Here is a 23044-nt window from a genome sequence, read left to right on the forward strand (position 1 = left end):
TAGAACTCCCCAGAGCTCTCCTCTGCTCACTTCAGCTCTGTTCACAGCTGCATCTTCAGCTTGTCCTGGAGGCCAGGCAAAAGGCCAGCATGTGTCTGTGTCCTTTTCCTCGGGGGAGGCCTGAAGCACAATTGTGTCAAGATCGTGGACCAGAGTTGAGGTGTTGCTAATAATAAGTTCCCAGACTCTTCCTGTATTTTAGCGCAATCCTTCTTTTGGTCTGGGCAGAAGGTAGTGGGTGAGCTTCTGGTAGCCATAAGATGCTGGCAAATCCCACAGGTTTTAATCCCATGGGGAGCTGACCAATTTGTAGCCCGCAAAGGGAAAAGGTGTTAAGAAATTTCTCCTGCCTGCACCAGAGTGGTCAAAGAGAAGTTCAGCTTTTGGTACTTTGTAGCGACTCTCCACAGAGAAAGCTGGTGCAGAAAACGTTGGCCTTCACTTTGTGTTGTCATTGTGACAAACTCGGACATGACCTGTTTTCAAGTTTGTTCCTAACCTGCTCTGTGCTGCCTGTTGTCACTGAGAGGGGAAAGTTCTTGGCTGATGGAGCAGCAGAACGGAAATTCAGTGTTGGCATCTGGCATAGCAGGAATTGATAGCAGTTACGATGCGGTGGGGGATGAGGGCGTAAAGAGAAGTCCAGTCAATTCCTTCACCTGCAAGCCCATCTCCAGTGTCACTGTGGGGCCACTCTTGGTGATCCTGGAGAGGCCATGGCAGCTGGGGGAGGCTCCTGAGGCCTGGAAGGCAGGAAATATGCATCCCATCTTCAAGAAGGGTGAGACAGAGGAGCTGGGGAACTACAGGCCAGTCAGCCTCCTCTCACTGCATGGGAAGGTGATGGAGCACATCCTCCTGGAAGCCATTTCCAAAGATGTTAGGGACAAGAAGGTGACAGGGAGGAGTCAGCATGGGTTTTCAAGGGGGGAAATCATGCCATGCCCATCTGGTAACCTTCTACGGTGGTGGACAGAAGGAGAGCAGTGCTTACCTTGACTTTAGCAAGGCTTTCTCTGGCTTGCACCATAAGTCAAGTTCAGCTTTTGGAACTTCCTGGTTTCTTTCCAAAGAGAAAGCAAGTGTGTTTCTTAATTTCTTTGCTAAGGTATGAGAGAAACCCTTTCAGGTCAGTAGCTGTAAGAGGACTGCTAGATTTTTAAAATCAGTTGTACAGAATATACAATTCTGTTTCAGAAACATCTCATTAAGCCAGTTGCTTTTTCTTCAAGAGAAACAGTGTAAGAATTTGTCCAGGTTTTGCTCTCTTCAAAATGTTGCATTGAATTGTGGCCACAAAACATGAGTTTTTCATTGTTATTCATTGGCAGAGTAGTGGCCTGAAAGATCGATTAAAGGCTGTGTTTGAGTAGTGCTGCCATAGCACCGATGTGTCCACCCAGTGAATCTTGACTTCTGAGATATTCAGGCATCTGCTTATAATTCATTGCTGACCTCTGCAACTCTAACTGCTTCCCTGATGCTTTGCAGAGAGAATATAAATTTAGTCTCCTATAAGCATACTGACCAACTTTGTCCTGTTTTCACCTTCCCTTTACCTTAGAGGCACCTCTCACCACCCTTACCCTGGATATAGAGGTAAACCACCTGTTACCAAAAACAAAACTACAAGTTCTATTTGCCTATAAAAGCCAATGGTAAATGCTTCTTTACTGCTGGCTCTCGGTGAGAAGTGAAGGTTATTGGCTGCTGGACAAACCGAACTGAATGCCAGTGTTAACATCTAGCATAACAGTTGTTCATAACTGTTACCATGAGGGTAGCGGGTAAAGGAAAGTAGTCAATTAATTAACTTCAAAGTTGATGTGTTTGTTTTCTTGTTCACTAGTGAAAAACCTGTTCTCAAAAGTGGGTACCTGGTTCTTGCTGCTTGTTGGAAACAGCCCCAGCTACCCTGAAAGTGATGCTGCTACCACGTTACATGATGATACACAAGGTCACTATTTATCCTGAAACAGAGCTGTACTCTGTTCTATAAAATAGGGAATCTATCTTCTCTGCAGGTGTCTATCTTTCATAATTTCTGTCTAAGCTTCTGGTCCGGTTCCCTGGTGTCTTAGTGCTGGCTGACATACTACTAGCACATAGTGAGTACACATTGAGGGGGGTTTTTTTGTTTTGTTTGTACGATGCAAGCAATACAGGCAAATTGCATGTGAACAAGGGAATTTCAGCTTGTTCCTGCACCCCACTGCCATTGTTCTTTGCACTCCAGAACAAATGGGTTTTGGCTCTGCATCAGACAAAGAATGCCTTTCATACATTTCAGCCTTGCTTAAGAGACTTTGAACAAGCAAATGCATCACGTGAAGAGATGTTTCCCACTACCAAACTACAACTCTTCCACTATGCCTATTCAGGGAGCTCTTTCTCTAACATAAGCTTTGGTTTCTTCCATATCCATCACACAATCAGCTCCAGAGCATAGTGTCAGGCAGTCCTCTTCCAGACAAGGTGCAGCTTCATTTTCCATACTTCAGGAAATAACATGCAGCTACTTGTTTATGGTATGCCAGTCCACCTGTGCATTGACAGTGTCTTTTCCTTTCAGCGTTCTCCTTTGTAATGCAACACGCAGTCTCCAGTCTCTTCTCTCCAACTCTTTCAGCTCTAGCTGTTGTCTGCTTTTCAGTATATTATATAGTTTTATTCATATTGTAGTTCCTGTGTTCCCATCCTTTCAAATTAAGCAATTTCTTTCACATGCCTGATGTCTTACATGGTATTAGTAAGAAGAAAGATGAATGGTCTTGATTCAGTCCTGAAAGGTCAAATTAAGATTGTTGGAGAAATTGGAGTCTGAGGCCATTCCAGATACACAGGGGAAAAAACCTTTCCTTTCTGAGTCTGCCATCACCAGAGAAAGCTTCAATGCTGGACAGTTACGGCTCATATACTGGAATTGCAGCATGAGGTTTCATAACAGGAGTTAATCCTGGTTCTGTAGTTTATAACACTCCAGCTGCTCTGGAGCATCACAGCTACAAAAAAGGGAAAGATCATGTGAGAAGTGCATTCTATAAAGCCCTGAATGCACCAATACATATCTACGTGCAGCCTTTGGTGCCCTCCAATAATATTAAAACTAGAGATCTTGTTTCATTAACAGATAATACAGTTTAAATTTTTTTTATAGCAAGCTATTTTTCATGCCGTGTTCTTCAGTTTATACAGAGGCAGAATGATATTTGCATGCGTTGTGGTTTAGCCCCAGTTGGCAATTAAGTACCACACAGCCGCTCGCTGACCCTCCCATCCCCGGTGGGAGGGGGGAGAGAATCAGAAGAGCAAAAGTAAGAAAACTCATGGGTTCAGATAAGAACAGTTTAATAATTGGAACAAGAACAAATAATAATAATAATAATAAATTGTAATGAGAAGGAAAACAACCACAGAGAGAGAGAGAGGGGAACAAAACCCAAGGGGTTAAAAAAAAAAACAACAGTGATGCAACCGCTCACCACCCCCCGACTGACGCCCAGCCAGTCCCTGAGCAGCAATCGCTGCCCCCTGGCCAACTCCCCCCAGTTTATATACTGGGCATGACATCATATGGTATGGAACAGCCCTTTGGCCAGTTTGGGTCAGCTGTCCTGGCTGTGCCCCCTCCAGCTTCTTGTGCACCTGGCAGAGCATGGGAAGCTGAAAAGTCCTTGACCAGTGTAAACACCACTTAGCAACAGCCAAAACATCAGCTTGTTGTCAATATTATTCTCATACTAAATCCAAAACACAGCACTATACCAGCTACTAGGAAAAAAATTAACTCTATCCCAGCCGAAATGAGGACAGCATGTCTTGTAGCCAGCCAGCCACTAGTATGGTCTCAACAGCTTTGGTGTCCATGATGCTTGAAATCAGAGTGGAGAGGTGTGATTTTAATGGGCTTGCTGAACTGCTCGCTGGTCTTCAGCGGTCATACACTATCAGTAGGAAGCCAAGGGCAAGGTCTCCATCGAAAATCTAGCCACACATGGGGATCTTTGGGGTACTTTCCTACAGAAAGCTGTCTATCCCTCCATGAGGCAACCTCTATCTGCTGAAAGGGCCTGTGCAGACATTCTCTGTTTTGGACACAAAGCCGAAACGCAGGTCTGCATATCTGTCTCCTTGGCATAGATGCCAATTCATTTGAACATGCAGTTGTGCACCTAGTGTTGATCTTGCAAAGCAAAAGAAACCCCACTGAGACCATAGCTTTAGCTCCTGAGGCCTGGAAGAGGCTGTACCTGACGGTCGCTGCTGGGACTGGGACCACCCAGGTCTGGCCTGGAGGTACCTCCCAGCACTGAGCTGCAGCTCCAGCTGTGAGCAGTGATGGAGCTGTGGGAGCAGGGGCATTGCCAGCTGGAGCCCAGTCCCACCACTCCGGAGCAAGGCAAGCAGGGTGGACCTGAAGATTGTGGTCACACCCAACCAGGAGTGCAGATTACCAGGCAAGTTCCTGGTAACGAGTCAGCTGGGAAGTCTGTCCCCAGGTCAGGGTCAGCATCAGGATGAGGCCTGCTGAGGGTGACCAGGGTCAGACACAGCCCCAGGATGGCTGGGCAGGGCCATGGCGATGAGCCAGGCCAGGACATCAGCCCACAGGTCTTCAGCATTCATGTGGCACAGGCTTGATACAGTGCCAAACCAACAGTGAGTCAATCAGCTTTTCCCCTCAGCAGCACCAACTCATCCAGTTGCCCAGGACTCCTGTCACAAACCTCATTTCTTACTGCCTTGAACTCTCTGATTTAGGTACACTATCCTACAGGAGGATCAAGCACATCTTCAGCCCCGTTAGGGGCTCTTCTTTTGCCTGGAAGATCATTTGCCTGTTTACAGTTCATCCTAACAGGGCAATCCAGCTACTCAGTACTTAACAGTGAGCAAGATGGCAAATCCAGTAGCCTGATGGGGAAGGTACAAAGATATGTATAGCTATAGATACAAAGATACATATATGCATATGTCTGTACACATAAGGTATCTAGATATAGGTATGTACAATGTGGATCCCTCCAGCAGCCAAGCACAGACACTCAGTCTTCCCCGTAGCTGAGCTGTTGTCTCATCTTGATGGTTTCACACCTGGACCATGGGGCTGACGTTCTCCTGGGAGAGGCCCAGACAGCAAGTACCTTCCTCTGAGTCCCTAAATTTGGGTTCCCACCCACCCTTGGGCTTCTCTGCTCCCCTGGGCTGGTGTAGATGGGCCTTTGATGGGCTGATGGCTCCTGTGATGGGCCTGGGCGCAGCTGGGGCTGGGTTTTATTCCAGTGTCCCTTCATCCCCACCATCACCATCCTCAAGCAGAGGAGCTTTTATCACATAACCCAACACTTAACTCCTCAGTGCCTCAACGCCTCCCAGCCTGCACAGGGGTCAGGTTTCTCACTGCTGTGTCACTTGTACCCATTATTTACCCATAAAACCCCAAATAATTGGCAAGAAGACCTTTGGCCGGTGTCCATTTACACTCTTTGTGGCTGTCCCAATCTTTCCTCATCCCAGTGTCTGTTAACCTAATGTTGCTGTTTGCTCACTTCTTTCTTTTAACTTCTGAAACAGATTAACAATGCAGAATGCTTAAAGAAATAGCAGTATGAAAGATTGCTTCTTAATGTGCTTATAATTATAATGTCTTTGCATGCCTTTTCCTAGTACAGCTAGTGCGAGAAGACTATGAAAATCATCATTGCAATAGACCGCTTCTAAATGACAGCCAGAAGCACACCAGCACAATCTGCAGGTGCTGGGAGGTAACGCGCGATACCTAGAAAAGGCCCCTAGGACAAGGGGTTGACAACCAGTTATTCAGCCTTTACTGTACCATCAGTTTGACTTATGCCTCCTCTCGCCCCTTGGTTACATATTGCCAGTAGCAGATGGTGTTCACTGTCTGCACTTGCAAATCAAGTTGATAACTATATTTCTTGACACTGTCAACCTTGAATACGCAAATTGCTTTTCATTGATAGCACCACCTTTCCCTAAGCTTAAGCACTACTTTAGCTGAGGTTACTACAACAGCTGACCAGTCTACTACCTATTAACTATGATGAATTATTAATCATTAATTATTAATTATCGCTATTAATTTAATCACTGCTATAAGCACAAAAAGGACAGTGACTATTACACAGGCAAGCAGCACAGTCCATCTTTTATTCAGGATAATTTGGGCCACATACTAGTCAGGCCTTATGAGCACAGCTGTATATCGCAAATGACAAGGACAATTTTCACTTTTTATCTTCTCTTGCCATTTCTGTTTTAACTGTAGAAATGGAGAACAGATTCTGCTCCTACCTCATAAGCCCATGCCCATCCCCAGACATCTATAGCAATGCCTCTATGTAGAATGGAGCTCAAGGCATCTTTGTAAACAACAAAAAAAAAATGCCTCCTTCACATTTATAAACACTCGTGGCATCTACATGGACACTACTGCCAGTCACCTTCTTGCTGATGAACTGCCAATTGCCACAGCCTTAGAGAAAAGTCACTTTTTGTCTCCAGTTGTATTATCAGAATCCCGTGCAACCAACCACATTCCCTGCAAGAATAAACAGACAGTTATTATCCAACTCAAATGCTCCTCCTCAATGGCTTTTCATTAAACAGTATCATGCTTACGTATCCCTAGAGCATCAAGGGAAAAATAACCCAGTACAAAGCTAACAGTCCTTTCACAGCAGCCAGGTAGCCCCAGCAGAAATTATTTACCAAGGAATTCTGAATCACACAGGCCCATTCCAGCTCCCTTTTCTACACAATTCTTCAGACCAACCTGATCACCAACGTGTCTTTGTATTTACTGTTAATAAACTTGAATTGTTTTATGCTGTCCTCTAATTTTCAAGAGTTGCAGGGCTGTATCCTGGAAATGCACCAATATTTCAGAGAAGCTGGGCTTTGAAACCTGGTTTGTTTCTTGGCATCCACAATGGAGCTGAGCCTTTTTCAATCAAGAAAAGGACATATTTGGGATTTTTTTTTTTTTAACCCATCTATTTTGGGGCAAGGAAGAAGTTACTTTGAACATGGTCTGAATTTAATCTCCTCTCTATAAATGGTTGGCTATATCACTTTTCAACTTTATTCCTGAAACAAAATCCTGCACCTGCATATTGCCACCTGTCGTGGTTTAGCCCCAGCCGGCAACTGAGCACCACGCAGCCGCTCGCTCACTCCCCCTCGGTGGGATGGGGGAGAGAATCAGAAGAGCAAAAGTAAGAAAACTTGAGGGTTGAGATGATAAAAACAGTTTAATAGGTAAAGCAAAAGCCGCGCACGCAAGCAAAGCAAAGCAAGGAATTCATTCACTCCTTCCCATGGTCAGGCAGGTGTTCAGCCATCTCCAAGAAAGCAGGGCTCCATCACGCGTAACGGTTACTTGGGAAGACAAACGCCATCACTCCAATGTCCCCCCTTCCTTCTTCTTCCCCAGCTTTATATACTGAGCATGACGTCATGTGGTATGGAATAGCCCTTTGGTCAGTTTGGATCAACTGTCCTGGCTGTGTCCCCTCCCATCTTCTTCTGCACCTGGCAGAGCACGGGAAGTGCTTGAAGAAAAGTCCTTGACTAGTACAGCAGCAACTAAAACATCTCTGTATTATCAACACTGTCTTCAGCACAAATCCAAAACATAGCCCCATACCAGCCGCTACGAAGAAAATCAACTCTGTCTCAGCTGAAACCAGGACACCACCTGTCACATGAGGGGCCCAAGTCACTGTGAGAAAAATCAGCTTTCATTTTGGACATAGAAGACAAGATGTGTAGATGTTCTGGGCATGCAGACAGGAGCAAACAGAGAAAAATATGTACCAGGAGTGCAGGGAAAATGATGGATCACTGGCTTTTGCAACTTATCGGTACTTCTTTACGTCCAGATTATCTTCACTGATTAAGCCTTCCTTGGTGCTGTAGTAGAACCTTTGTCAGCTTAGAAGTTTCTCACTTCATTAAGTTCCTAAGGCTCAGGTGGCCCACGGCAGAGTGCATGGAAACATCAGCGATTTCATAAATAATGCTCAGCTGCTTAAAGGCCCAAGAGGATGAAGGCCCAGCCAGGAAGGACTGAGGCTCTCACCATTTCTCTGGGTACATCTGCGTGTTGAAGTGTGGCATTTGGAGTAGGGTAGCCTGGCAATTCCCTTTCAGCTAAGGGCAATTCTGCTAGCATCTGCACTTTGCTGTTGATACCCAGAAAAAGCATAATGAGAACCGAACCCAAAACTACTGACATACACAATGTGGTTGTAGAGCATCATACATGACTTATCCAGACGTAAAATGGTATGACTTCCAGATTGAAGTTTGTCTTTCTTATTGCTTTCTGCACTGGCTGGACTTTGGAAAAATAGTGGAATCAGAAGTTAGAGCATAAAACTCAAAATTACTTGAGGCATGTCATAAACTATGCAAGATGTTAAACTAGTCTCTAGATAAAACAGGAAGCTGTCCCCTTCACCCACATAACAATCATCACTTAAATTATAACAATAGCTAACTCTACCAAATATTTGAATTCTGTTCCATTTTTCATCAGAGACTGCGTCCACTCGATCCTGACAATTTTAACTGAATGTAAGCTGATGACTTTTCAGGGAAGCAGTCTTGAAAATCAGAAGTGCAATTCCAGAGAGCAATCCTACCCCATTATAGTTACACAAAAGAGTATCAAACCTGCCTTTTCAAAGACGTTGAGCATTTGCATTTCCTAGATTTAAACTGCACTTACGTCTGACTCTTGTATCCAGGATGAGTTAGGACAAGCAGTAGAAGAAACACGGCAAAAAGCAAGAGGGCTGTTTCCACGCACTTTCATGGGTTTTGCACTTGCAGTTTAATCATGGAAACCATTCTGCACGCTCCTACTGCTAATGATTTGATTGTTAGGAGAAAGGCGGGCCCCAGTCTTATTGACTGTTTACATCATAATGTGCCCTGTTTTTGAAATCTATTTCCAAACTAACTGAGGTTCTATTGTATGATATTTCCTCTACAGCATCACACATTTTCAATCAGCATCAGCTCCTTAGCCATAATCACTTCCTGCCTTGGCTTCTGTTCAGCACTGCAACTTGCTGCAAAACAGAACTCCCGTAAATCCGGTCTGTATAGATTAAATGGTATAAATGAAGTGATACTTAGGTGGCAGTTGGCAAGAACTGGTTTTATTCATTGGAAATGCTATAAACTGAGTTTGAAATGGTTGTAAAGAGCTAGGGGTTTTATTGCTGTATGTTTTTTCCTGGTCTTTTGCATGCATGTTGCCTTGAATACAATTCTAGCAATCTATCCCCTGTATCTGAGGACACTACGTCACCTGCATGTCCCATCAGTGCAAAATACTGCAGATCCTTGCCATATACCACCAGCAACTCTGGTCAGACAGTTTGCAGAAACATCACAGTGTTCATCTGCATACAGGTGTCCATCTGCATCATAAGCAGAGCTGAAGTCTGAAATTATACAAGTGAGAATTCCCAAGGATTTAAGCATGAAAATCCAAAGCAAGAACCGTAATTAAAAACTAACATTTTAGGATATGAAGCTTCCATATGAAATTCTAATGCCTTAAAATATTTCTGAGTAGAGAATGTTTTCTCACCATTTATCAGTATTTCTCATAATATGAATAACATGCACAATAATTGTATCTGTGTTAAAGAGAACTTCACTATAACGAGCACTGCTGTAAAACCTAACTTTGCCCATGTTCAACAGGTTTCTATCCTTACTTCTATTTTTTGTGGATTTCACTACTTCAAATCCAGCTTCTTCAATTTCTCCATCTGTACAATTTCCACTCCAGTTTCTATGCAGAGCACTGTAATCATCACTGCTAGAAAAAATCAACACTGAATCAAAGATAAGATAAATCTAGACTATAAAACAAAAAGAAGATGGTGGGACAACCATTAAAGATGTTTGAGTGGACAAGAGCGGTACATGCACATGCCCTCGTGCTCCTTCCAGTCACAAACACCTTTTATCTAGAAGTGCAAGCAGCAGGCAAGAAGTTCAGCGTGGAGTGCAATTTCTTGGCATTCAGTGGCACTGTTACTGATTGATGTAAGGCTGAACGGCAGCAGCACGTTGTTCAACGTAAGTTCCAGAGTTCCTGGAACGTGCTGCAAGGCTCCAGGAAGGAAGATATCACCGCCTAGATAAGGTCAGGCTTCTAGTCCTAGTAAGTAGTTCTTGGCAAAAGTCGGAATGCTATTTTGTTTTCAGCTTGGATTCTTACCTTTGTCAGTGGAGCTTTTATTTTCTTCAGGGGAAAATGCTGCTACTGGAAGAAATGTCAGCATTTCTGCCATTACTGTAAAAATTACTGTAAAAAAAAGGGCCCTGAAAAGGACCCTGAGATAGAATATAGCACACTGGAAGAGGCTATTGGAAACAGGATTTCCAAGATAAATGCCTGCCTCTTTACTATCTTCTGTCCTATGTTTTCAACCTAAGCCTGGTACCAGTTTTCCCTCCCTCACCTCAAGGCCTGGTCTGTACAGATAGCACCTTCTGGCACGTCTGAGTTTTGTGGGTTTTTTGTCTGCGAATATGTCACAGAGGTACACTAAAACTACCTCAAACGAGGGACAAGCTCAAACAACTTTATTTCACAAAACAGCCAAAACCACACAACAGAAACCAATGAGAAACAGGGGTAAACCAAAACCAACCAACACTCTCATAACATTTAATATGTAACAGGTTCGAGGTGTCAGGGTATTGTTACTACACGGCAAGAATTCCACACAAGAACGATGACCCAAAGTGCGCACGCACGCTCACTCACAAAGGGGGAACTCTCCCTCGTGGGTACCCAGAAGATACAATCGCTCACCCGGGGCGGGGGGAGGGCTCACTCAAGGACATATCCAGGAGAATCCCTCACCACAAGGAGGTCAGGGCACTCAGTCCCGGGAAGTTTCCTCAGGTCACGTCCCAGCCCGAGGGGAGAGGTCCCGAACACCGGCCCGCTGCTCCGAGAAGACCGCACTCCAAGGGGGTCTCCGGCGGTGCCCCGTTTGTACCCTGGGTCGGATCTGAGCCGTGGTCATACCTGGTCACGATCTAGAAGCTTCTCCGCGCCCAGGCGCCTCACCGGCTGTGGACCCCGGCCGGTGAGCAAGGGCTCCCGCCTCTCCTGCCGAGCTGTGTACGTGCCTGGCTGAGCATAAAAAGCGCGAAAATGAGGCACAAAAAGCCAGGGATCACCACGTTAAAAGCCCCGATCTTTATTGGAGGCAGGGGCGCAGCGTACCTGTCACAGAATACCTGATACATGAAGTATGCCTTATTATTTAAGCAACAGGGAAGCTGAGACTGGTTGATGTGACACAGCTTTTCCAGATCTTTACTGTGACTGAAGAACTCTCTTCCACTTAAAAAAAAAAAAAATCCACAGACTTATTTTCATGGTTCTAATCACTAAACCGCAGTTTCCCCAACTGGAAAGCAGAAGTAAGAACGCAATTAGTAAAAATCAGTAGAGTCGCATACACAGGTACCAAAAATTGAGACAGAGTTAGTATTGTCTGTCTCCTTGCCTTGTGCTTTCTTCGGTTGGCACCACAACTCCTTAAAACCTGCAGCTTGAAGATGCAAGAGAGACACACATTTTCAGAAGTACCATAGACCAAATATAACTAGCAAGCACAAACCATCTTGATGCTTCACTGACATGAATCACATTCATAGTTTCTGAGTGTCTCCAACTGGGGCTTCTACCTTCTTGAGAAGTTCCTTCATGGTCATTGTCATTTAATTCCTAAAGGAACAACAGCCCATGTCTTGGTATTTGTCATGTTAACTGTGGAATAAATTAAATCCTCTTACCAATGCACTGAGAACACAACCCTGGTATTTAGGATCATTTCTGCAGGAATCTGCAGAATAAAATTCTCAGCAGAGTGCGGCTTCACGCAGCAGAATTATGCTACCACAGGTACAAGGTGGAATTATGCTACCACAGGTACAAGGCACTTACTCAAGCATACAGATTTGGTACATTTCCTGTGAAAGTAGTATGGCCATGGCCATGACATAAATCTGTCAAACAAACCACTCATGTTTTATTTTCAGCTCTAGCACAGTGTGTTTGATATGTCTCTCTGTTGCTTTGCTTATAAAATGGGTTGGAGGATAAACACTAACTCCAGGGACTAAGGATAACAGGCTATAGTGGATAGTGAAGGTTGAGTCATACAGAAAATTCTCCACTGTTGGAATAAGTCCTCAAAACAGAATCCATGTTCTTTCAATCCAGTAACCTGCCTGTAGGTCATGTAATATTTGAAGAACTTTGACTGCAAATATGTGAAGTGGACATGGAGGCACTTGAGGTGGACTGCAATTATGGAAATTGCCCTTGGACCACAGAAGATGGCTTCTGCATTACTTCATGCACACCAAATGAATTTAATGAATCTCTTTATAAGCCAGCTCAGTCATTTCACTGGAGGCATCCTTTTCCAGTACTAGTCTAGACTTGTCCTTTCACTCCAAGATCTCTATTAAACAAACAAAAGGAGGAAGTGACCAACCTAGGGCAATGCAGGAAACTTAATGGAATATGACAATTACCTTCAATTCAGCTTTACTTCCTTTTGTCCTCAGCCTCACCTTTCTCTGCCCTGCCCATTTTTGTAAAATTGGTTTATTACTCTGCAAGGACACATTGGATTTTACTGAACATCACCTGTTATTTATTGAATCCTTAATCTAGGGTCTTTGCAGGAAAAGACAGTTTCCAAGAACACTATGGACTACAACCCCTTTTTCCTGTCTCAGCAGGGCTCTTCATGTACCCTGAGGAGCCAGCTGACAATCATATGGCCACAGTGGTCAGAAATCACTGGGAGTGCCTTCAAGTCTGAAAAGGGAGTTACCCTTTTTTTGTTGAGAGTACTTTTCCGTCCAGCAAGAATAAAGCAAAGGCTTTTTGCAGACAGTATTACTTCTTGTCTCCTAGGAGACATTTGCTTTGTTACATCTGTATGGTTAGTGGGAAACGGCAAGGAGAACCTTTGCCCCAGCCAGCTGGCACACACTGACTGGCTTAACACAATAATGACCTACGGTGCTTTTTCCATTCCAAGTCTTCTTTCATACCTCCTCAGCACCTGAGGAGATAACTTTTCCTCTCAAAAACTCAGCTCTACTGCTTCATTTCCTCTATGTTTTACCTCTTTACTACTTTCAACGCTTTTGCTACACTAGCTGCAGTGTGGGTTCACCTAGAGTCAAGACACATACACAGCCCTTCACACTTGCTGAGCTTCCACCTTAGACTCCTCCTCTGGGGACTAATATTCTTTAGCTTTCTTTTTTAGAATGACTAATACAAAGCCATCACTCTATGTCCACTTTCTGGTTTCAGTCCCATTTATTTTTCCTACTTTGATTCATTTTATGAAAGTAAATTAATGATACAAAAAATTACTAACTTTCACTAGTGACCTATTTTTTAGCTGGCCTGCACAACAGCTTTGATTCAATAAAAATACTGTTTCAGACTGGTTATAATTCAGCTTCCTGCATCAAATACCATTTTCCTGAGTGCTTTCTCTCTACCATATACTTACAGGGACCTAGTTATCTGCTATAGATTACGGCTCCTATAAGTTCACAAGGCTGTAATTTAATCTTATTTTTAAAAGCATATTGGGCGCTAGATTCGATTTCAAGAAACCCCTTCTGAGTGGGTCTCCTGGCTTTGATCCCTTCACCAGTACATTGTCGTGGTTTAGCCCCAGCCAGCAGCCAAGCACCACGCAGCCGCTCGCTCACTTCCTCCCCCCCGGTGGGATGGGGGAGAGAATCGAAAGAGCAAAAGTAAGAAAACTCGTGGGTTGAGATAATAACAGTTTAATAATTGGAACAAAATAATAGTAATAATAATAATGAATTATAATGAGAGGGGAAAAAAAATGAGAGGGAGAGAGGAACAAAACCCAAGGGAGGGGGAAAAAAGGAAAATATATATATAAAAAAAAAATTACAACCGCTCACCACCCGCCGACCGACGCCCAGCCAGTCCCCGAGCAATGATCGCTACCCCCCGGCCAACTCCCCCCAGTTTATATACTGGGCATGACATCATATGGTATGGAATAGCCCTTTGGTCAGTTTGGATCAACTATCCTGGCTGTGCCCCCTCCCATTTCTTGGGCACCTGGCAGAGCATGGGGAGCTGAAGGGGGGGAAGAATCCTTGACCAATGTAAACACCGCTTAGCAACAGCCAAAACATCAGCGTGTTATCAATATTATTCTTATACTAAAATCCAAAGCACAGCACTATACCGGCTACTAGGAAGAAAATTAACTCTATCCCAGCCAAAACCAGGACATACATCTAGAAGAGGCTTTGGTCAAATCCAGACCAAAACCAATGGCATCAACTTGAAGCAAAACTTGGTACAGAAATTGCAACAAAATTTGAGTGTAAGCCAAAAATCACAAGTCTGAAAAGCTTTACATTGCTGCTGTCTAAGCATGAAGGTAAGCAAACTCCAAAGCTGCCAGTTTTAAGGTTTTAGACAGAACTTTGCTTCTGAGCAGGCTCTGTCTTGGCAGGGATGTTACTGTCCACAATCCCAATCAGACCCGCGAGTTGGCCACCCTTTGCCTGTCTCACTGCAGAAGAATCAGTTTGACAATGCACTGCCTATCAACCCATTTGGGCTACGTGCAGCCAGTTTTTGTTAGGATCTTCTTCTGAAAGGGAGTTTAAACTTATCTTTCTCAACCCCTTTGAGAATGCCCCAAGTTCACGTTGGCCTGTGAGTGACGACACATTTTAACTTCTTTAAGCTGTAAGCCCCCCCACGCTGCACACACAATTTCACATGTCCAGAAAGAGTGCATGCAAGAGTTGAGGTCACTCACCTGAAGGGAAGAAGACAAGGTCTGCAATCTGTTTTAAACACCTAACTGTGTGAACCTATTATTTTACAGACTATGTTTTTCCTGCTTCAGCAATTCCTGAACTACTCAGGATTCTCATCTGGTCACTCCCTGGATTTTACTGATCAGCTTCACCACCTTGGTTCCACAGCTTTGCATCTGAAATCATCACTTTAAGGATAGAGAAAAGTTTCAACTAACATCAGCAGCTCGTCATGGTTTAAGCCCTCAGCCAAACACAGGACCAAGGAGTTGCATTGCAAATGATGTACTCGAGGCAGATAGTCTCCATATGCAGACATTCCATAACTCAGCTTCAAACATAATTCCTCACCAAGGCTAAGTAGTGCATTTAAAATCAGCTCATCCTGATTCTACTCTTTGCCTCTGCATTTTTTTTCTGCTGAGCACTAAAGTAGCTAATTTACATAATCTGCTTTATTTGTCCTTTATCAATACTTTCTATACTTTTCTCTTGTGCCAGTATCAGTGTTTCAGTAGCAAAAGAGCTTTTCATTATACACAATTTTGTTGACTGCTTAATGAAACCGGTCAATTCTTTTGACATAATGAATTATAGCCAGAATTTACTGACTTTCGGTAATCACAGAAAAACCCCGATTTGCCTTACTCAATGTCTGCTCAGCAATTCCCTGCAGAAACGTGGACAGAAAACTACAAGACATTACTTTACTAGGTCACAAGATGGCTAAAGGAGAAAAAGGTTTGCTGGGCTTCACATGCTCTACCAAAAACAATCTCAGAAAACAAGCTGGAAGCTACAAGAATTGAGAGCCAGATTGCACGGAGAAAAATATATTCAGTTCAATGTATTTGGTTTCCAAACAGTGAACTCGCAATGAAAAGTAGCAAATCCCACTTAATATTACAATCAATATAAAAAAACAAATATGTACATTAAAATAACATTTTTTTCCAACAGCACATTTATATATGGGGGGAAAAAAATATTGGACCTACTGGCACACTAGAGGACAAGGAAAGCAACTTTGTCCAATAGTACCAATGTCTTCTTGCTGCCACCATACCAGTATTTCTGCTGGGTAGCGAATAGGATGTGGCCTAAAACACAATATACTGCACAGAGCTTGTCCCACTTAACTCGGCTGTTGCTGATGTAGAAGAGGTCTATTATGGTTACACGTGATCCTTATATTCAGTATTATGGCAAGTTTCATTCAAAAGAAATAATTTCTCTAAGGTACTCCTGCGTCTCCTAAACTACACTCTAGAAAGACAATGGTTACACATTAGGAAACACACAACTCTTGTTTTATAGATCTTACCCAAATTTTGAGCAACACAACAGCTGCTGAGAGAAGAAGATAGAGAATGAGTTGGTCTGGAATTTTAATGGGCTTCAAATACGTGTGGTTTAGGTTCTATGTTCCTGCTCAAAAGTCTTTCTTTCTCCAATTTAATTTGTCTGCAAGCATTAAGGCACTAAGAACTCCTGCACTTCTAGTATAGTCTTGGGGACTAGAGAATAATGTTTGATAAACGACAAAAAACCCTATTACATCTGTAAGTCATTAATTTGACTATGAGAGCTTTTAACATTCTTGATTTCTACACTACATACACAAACAAACAAAAAATCACAAAACCCAGCTTTCAACTTACAGCCAGAACTACATTTAGAGATGGTCAAATTGACTGTTACACAATGTACCTCCAAATAATCCTGAGTTAACACAAAAAGTCTTGGTTTACCTTTAGGAATGAGATCGCATTTTAATAACGCGGTATATATACACAATATCAGGACTATCACCGATATTGCTTGCATTTCCCAGTCTGTATTTTACAGTGAAATTATGCAGCATGAAGCCCCAAAGGGAATTCAATGAAAGCATCTTTAGTAAAATGTAGAAACTTTATTTACATGCAAAACTACAACATATTCATAATAAAAAACTGGTGACGAAACATATTAAACACAATTTGTAAAAATCATCCACGTTGTTAAATAGGTCTGTACAACCAAAGATTTACAAAGTCCCTGTGCACTTTCATCTTTTCAATGCACAACTGAGTTTAAAGGTTCTGCTCGAATATTCCCCAAGTCAAGAGCTGAATCTGTCTCTTCATCAATTTCACCAATGACAGCACTGCAATAAAAAACAGGTTATCATTTGTTGAAATCCCCTGGTGCAAATCTGGAAAGCCACAAAATTAACTTGCTAGGGAAGACACTCCCCCACCCCCTTTTTTTTTTTTTTAAATTGTAGAGCTCTAACCTTTGAACTTCAAATTTTGATGGCTATAAGTAGAGCCTAAAGGAAGGGCTCTTTTTTTTAAGATTTAGGTTATATGAACCAAATACTACTGCTCTGTTTTAGGCAGTAGGTTAGCCCCTGAAACAAGAACTGGAAACCTTTTAGAGAGAGAATAGCTTTTCAAGAGTAATGTCTAACTGTAGCAATTTATAAGTGCATACAGCATCAGATAAGCAAGACAATTTCCTTCAACACAACCCAGTGAAATATTATTTTATCCAAGGGAGAATATGTATTTCACCTATGCTATGTTAAGACTTACCTGGACTAAAACACTAGTGGACTCAGTAAAACTGCCTTAAAGACAAAAGGTGGTGAAGCTAATAGAAGTCATACTAGCTCAGGATGAGAACTAACCCAGAAGGAACATAAGAACAAAAAGTCTAATCTTTCTGGCGTATCCTCCTACTCACCGCTTCAGAGACTTAGGAGCTAGTGGCTGTATCCACAAGATGACTTAACAGCCACCAGAAACTATGTTACACTAATCCATCCAATAGCTTTCACAACAAATTTCTATTTTTGTTTTTTGCTACATCCTGCAGCAATGAATTCCACAATGAAGTTTTACAGTGTACAATGAAATACCTTTATACATAACTTGTGTCAGATGATCTTCCTTTTTCAAGAACAGAAAAAGCTAGATGAAATTAAATGAAGCAATTATCTGCCCATCTCCTTATACCAATCCTGATTTCACAGCAACCAATTACCTCTATAGCTGTGCTCAAAACATTCTTTTACAGAAAGTATTCTATTTTTTGTAACCTTGACAAACTCAGGAACATATTCATTAGAAGGAATAACTCTGTATTCATGCTACTTTTAACATACTGAAATTCAGCATCCTTATAGGAAGAAGAGTATTAAAGAATTATTTGGCTTTTTATACACATTTGTATGATTTGAATGAAAAGTTACTGTTAGAGTAGCATCCTTAGCCCTACCTTTGTACATTTGTCAATTTATTTATTTTTGCTGAAAAGCTTAAGTCAAGTGATGAAAGCCTTCCAAAACGATCTGCTTTCTCAATGATGTTAGATAAACACACCTAGATATAAATCTAAGTCTTGACATTTCTTTGTACAGAAATATCCATTAGAATTAGAACATTAAAATTCCTATCCAGGCTCACATGTTGGTCACTGTGACACGCTCTTTTCTAGTTGTGATAAAAAATAATCTCATTTTTTTCCATCAGTTTCAGAATGCTGCTGCAAAAATCATCTTCCTAGCAGGCCCACTTACCAGGCTTTCTTCCCACTTCTCTTGTAACCCTCCCATCTGTTTGGCACATCAGCTACTTTTCTCTGCATTTAATGAGCTTTTACTATAATTTTGTCATGACATTTTACATCAGATATTAACTCACACCTCTGACCTGTCACTACATTGTCCAGTTGTTACACTGTCGAGCCAGAACCTTCATGCATTTTCCAGATTATAAAGTGTTCTCTGTGAAAATCTCATCTAAAAAAAATCCTGTTAAAAGGTAACTTTGATTAGATTGCTGACTTGTTTGCACATAAGCTCTATCTCATCTTTTGTTCATTTGTCTATCCTTCCCTCCATTGATGCATCCTGCCATTCACAGATTGGAATAAAGAACATCTACACAATGCCTAGACTCAAGAAAGGAAAATGCTGAGCTTTATACTGACCCTTCCTAGATTGCTATCAGTACACGAGCTGGTTAATTTACAGCTCAGTAAATCTAGACCAGCAATATCTTAACATTACAATGTAATCACTTCTGTTAACAGAAGCATAGATATTTGCTATTTAATATGCTTCAGCTTTGATAGTACAATCAGTACTACCCACAGATACAAATACGTAAGATGTCTGGGGATATCAAGATGTATACAGATATATGAGAGAGAGAGAGAGAGAGAGACTAAATTTTTATTAATTGGTTTAAATAAGAATATGCTATACTTACACATTATCACCTCTTACGATGTATAATCCCAGCACTACTTGCTCAACTCCTTGTGAAGAACTGAACACTCGTTCATGGCTTTCATCCAAAATCAAGTTAATGGTCTGATCAAAACCTTTGAGGGTTCCCTGAAAAAACACACAAAGATAAAAGCACTCCAATTACCTTTTAAATTTATCATCTTTGCTCTCAAGGATATTTTAAACAAGGTGGTAATACTAAGGTACTAGAGAACAGATGCTCTATTTATGTTTTATTGTTAGGCTTAAACACAAACAGCTGGAGAATGAAACTTTAAAAGCAATTAATTGATTTTTAAAAAGTATCTCTATTTACTACCAAGTGTTCATGCTAACAGCTACAGTAACCTTTAGCATTAAAAGTAGTAAAGTTTCCCTTGTACCAATGATGGCTCTCTAGGCAACTAATTTTACGATTTCTACACTATTTTAGTCTTCCTTGTATGGAACTTTCCAGAAATCAAATAATTAAATAAATCGAAGAACAGAAAAATTAGATTCTTTTGGTCAACAGTATTGAAGCCATTCTTAACATGTGATTTTAAGTGGTGTCTCTTTGAAGGAGATTAACTTGGTTCCACAAATGACTCAAAAACACCTCCAAAACACACAAAAGGAAGAATTTCTGTGACACTTCAATATGTATTTGGAAAAATGATAACAAAGTTAATTTGTTTAATTTACCATCAGTAATTGGTTAAGAAATTTAAACTCATGTAAGACACCATCATTCAAACAGTAATAATACCCATTTATACCATCTAACCATGTAACGATGAGTCACATATACCAATTCCATTCAAATCCTTTTGGTAGAAAGTATCTTGTATCACAACACAAAGTTTACCAGACTGACTCCAACCAGACAGAAGATTTGATGAAGCTAGTATCTTTCTGCTAAAAGTACCATTTTCTCTTTCCAGAGGCTGCACAAAGCTAAGTACAGACAGACAGGAAGATATAATCCTCACGCAAAGATCATACCATTAAGTTAAACTCAAAACACAAGAGAATAAAAGATGGGGGGGGGGGGGAGGGAGAAAGGAATACAAGAAAAAAAAAAACCCACAGAAGCAATAAACCCAAAACATTACACAGTCTAATATATAATAGTTTGCCAGTCCTCAGCTTTTCAGGCTTAAAGAGAATTGCTAAAGAATTTTTATGGGATTATCAGCTGATGTTTTTCTATAATCACATGGAAGAAATGGTTTTAGCATGAAAGTTGAAGAGCTTACTGAAGAAAGAGGACATTTTAGACGGAAACCAAATTGCTGAACAGAAAAAGAAATATATTTTCTTGTGCATTGCTATAGAAAAGGGCATTTCACAAAAAGTCAAAGCATTTGCACACACAAGTTTATTAAAGGACAAAGCTGACAGGCAACAACCAGTAACTGTTTAAATCATACAATATAAAATAATGGCCATAAATCTTTAAAAAAAAACAATTGTAAATGTGTGAACATCTAAGTGATAATATCCTAGCACAGTTTCTTTATTGCCGTGATGGAAGTTCTTTATGGGGGCAAAATAAGATGTGAAAAAATACAAGTCTCACCACAATCATTCTTCCATCAGAAGTAATTACTGCAACAGTACCTAATAGTTCATTAAGGAAATGTTTAGAGATATCTGAAATAGAACCATTAGCATTTTCTGAAACTTTCATACATAATGTAAATCTTAGGAGCCATTAAGAGCCTATAGCATTTCAATTTTTGTTTAAAAAAAGCAGCATGGTTGATAGTAACATTTGACAACACAGTATTTTTTATGACAATCTGTTTTAAAACATGGAGAGCCATACACAAACACCATTAAAAGCAGACTAAAGATTTGAGTTCACCTCTCTTTCCATTACTAACTGCACTACCCCAAAATTGCAACAACAGTTTTATAAACACGTCAAGCTAAGTCCTTAAAAACAGCTTAGCAATGGGAATCTCAAGTCTGGCACTGTACATCCACTCACTCTGAAGATCAGAGTATATCAATTTGATGATCACATATCCATCATCCTGAATTATTCTGGGTTAGTACCTTACTGTTGGTGAATAAAACTGAAAATGCCCATAGGCTACAGACTACAAAAAATAGTAAGAAAAGGGTTCCAAGAACACCAACTCAAAGCTTTTGAGCAAATGATGTAAAGCTGATAACTAAACACATGTTAAGAACCCTTTAAGGGGCGAGGCCAATTGTGAATCTCGTTCCTCATCACAGTTCAGGTTTGCAGCACTAGAGGCTATAGGGGACCCTATTCTCTGGGGCTCCTGTAATCTCCATTCTACCTGCTAAGCCAGTCTCACGTAAAGAGAAACCGAGAGAGCCAACCAAGAAGGACCAAAGCAACGCAGGGGCCCGCGGGAGCAGGATGTAGGAGGCCAGAGACGCCGGCCGATATACTTTTCACAGGCCCTTCAGCAACCTGCCTAGGGCTGGGGATGTCCTCGCAGCTCACACCTTGCCGGGCCGCAGGTACCGGATGCCCGCAGTAGCTCTGGCACGCAACCCCGCGCCATGCTGCAGCCACCAGCCCCCGGGGCCGAGCGCCGCCCGGCCCTCAGCGGCACAGAGCCGCTGGGCCCCCCGCACCCGGCCTTCCCTCGTCCCCGCGGGCGCGAAGGAGAGAGAAGGCCCATTCCCGCCGCCCCTAGGGCTGCCCCAGGACGCTTCCGCCCGCCGGAAGGATACGGTTAATGTAATTCTCCAAGGCAGAGGTCATGGCGGCAGCTCCCGCGCTTCGCTTCACACCGGCGCCGGCAACCACCTCCCGCGAGACGGCGGCGGCGACGAGATTCCCGACGCCACCTCCGGCGCGCACCGCTGACGCGCGGCCCGGCGCGCAGGCGCACAACCCCGCGGGGAGGCGGGGAAGCGCCGCTCCGGCCGCTGCGCACGCGCGGCGCCGCGGCGGGACCAGGTTTCAAACGGCGCGAATCGGCAGCGCGAAGAACGGTCCTTGTGGGCGCGCATGCGCGGTGAGGCAGGAGGCGGCCAGGAGATGCGAGTGGGCTGTACCAAGTAGCGATCGCCGAGGGCCGCGCGGGGGCGGGGGGGAGTTTACAGTGCCCCCTTCGCGGCACGTGGCACCATCCGTGGGGACGCCTGTTGGGTGGGCGGGGCAGGAGGCGCAGGCGCAGTGTGACCCGTCGTCTTGTCTCACACGGTCCCGTTGGCTGCCGTGGCTGTGGAGGGAGCGTTTGTGGGGGGGTGGGAGGGCTGTTTCTGTGCCCAGCCTCAGGGTTGACCTTCAGGGCCTCGCTACCTGGGTGTAGCGTTTCTCTTGCTAACATGGGAGCCACATACCTCTCCCTTGCTTTCCTGTGGGCTGCCGGTGTGAGGTGGGCAAGAAGGAGGCCTGGCTGCTGCCCCGCCGCACTGACTCGGAGAGCCTCGCACCAGGGCTGTGGGATGGGTGCCCGGGGCCAGCCTTGCAGTGCTGTTTGTTGAAGTCCCATGCAGAGGTGCTTTCTGTAGGAAATGGTGGATGGCTGGGTGTGGGGAAGACAAGGCTTGGGGAAGGTGGTTTTGTTGTGCCCACATCCCATGCTGTAATGGGCATTGCACCAAGCCACCTGCTTGGGCCCAGGCTGCGGTCTACAAGTGGAGAGTTGTGCTGCTGCTTTAAAGAGAAGTGCAGTGGTCAAGCTTTGCAATCCAAGCAAAATTATGCATCTTTTTAAAAAGAAGCGCAGTGCCAAGTAAGTGGTGATTCTTATGCAGAAGTTTGGATTTTATGCTTACAGAAATCTCCTTTCACCATAATCTGTAAATGTGGGAGTGGCAAATAAGGATGTCCTGAAGGACTTGTGCTTTTTCATTTTTGTATAACTTCAGCTGTCA

At 42.9% G+C, this 23044-nt stretch overlaps 1 protein-coding gene across 1 annotated transcript; it reads right to left on the reverse strand.

The window, feature by feature from the left end:
- Positions 1-16817: 16817 nt before the first annotated feature.
- LSM8 (LSM8 homolog, U6 small nuclear RNA associated) lies at positions 16818-22049 on the reverse strand. Its single transcript, XM_075493377.1, has 4 exons — positions 21893-22049; positions 20757-20797; positions 19176-19303; positions 16818-17065 (listed from the first exon to the last, which is right to left on the reverse strand). Exons 1-4 carry the CDS (start codon positions 21921-21923, stop codon positions 16975-16977), a joined length of 291 nt encoding a protein of 96 aa, XP_075349492.1. The 5' UTR covers positions 21924-22049; the 3' UTR covers positions 16818-16974.
- Between the last annotated feature and the right edge of the window lie 995 nt (positions 22050-23044).

This window comes from Mycteria americana, chromosome 1, assembly GCF_035582795.1.
Source record: "Mycteria americana isolate JAX WOST 10 ecotype Jacksonville Zoo and Gardens chromosome 1, USCA_MyAme_1.0, whole genome shotgun sequence".
Lineage (NCBI taxonomy): Eukaryota > Metazoa > Chordata > Aves > Ciconiiformes > Ciconiidae > Mycteria > Mycteria americana.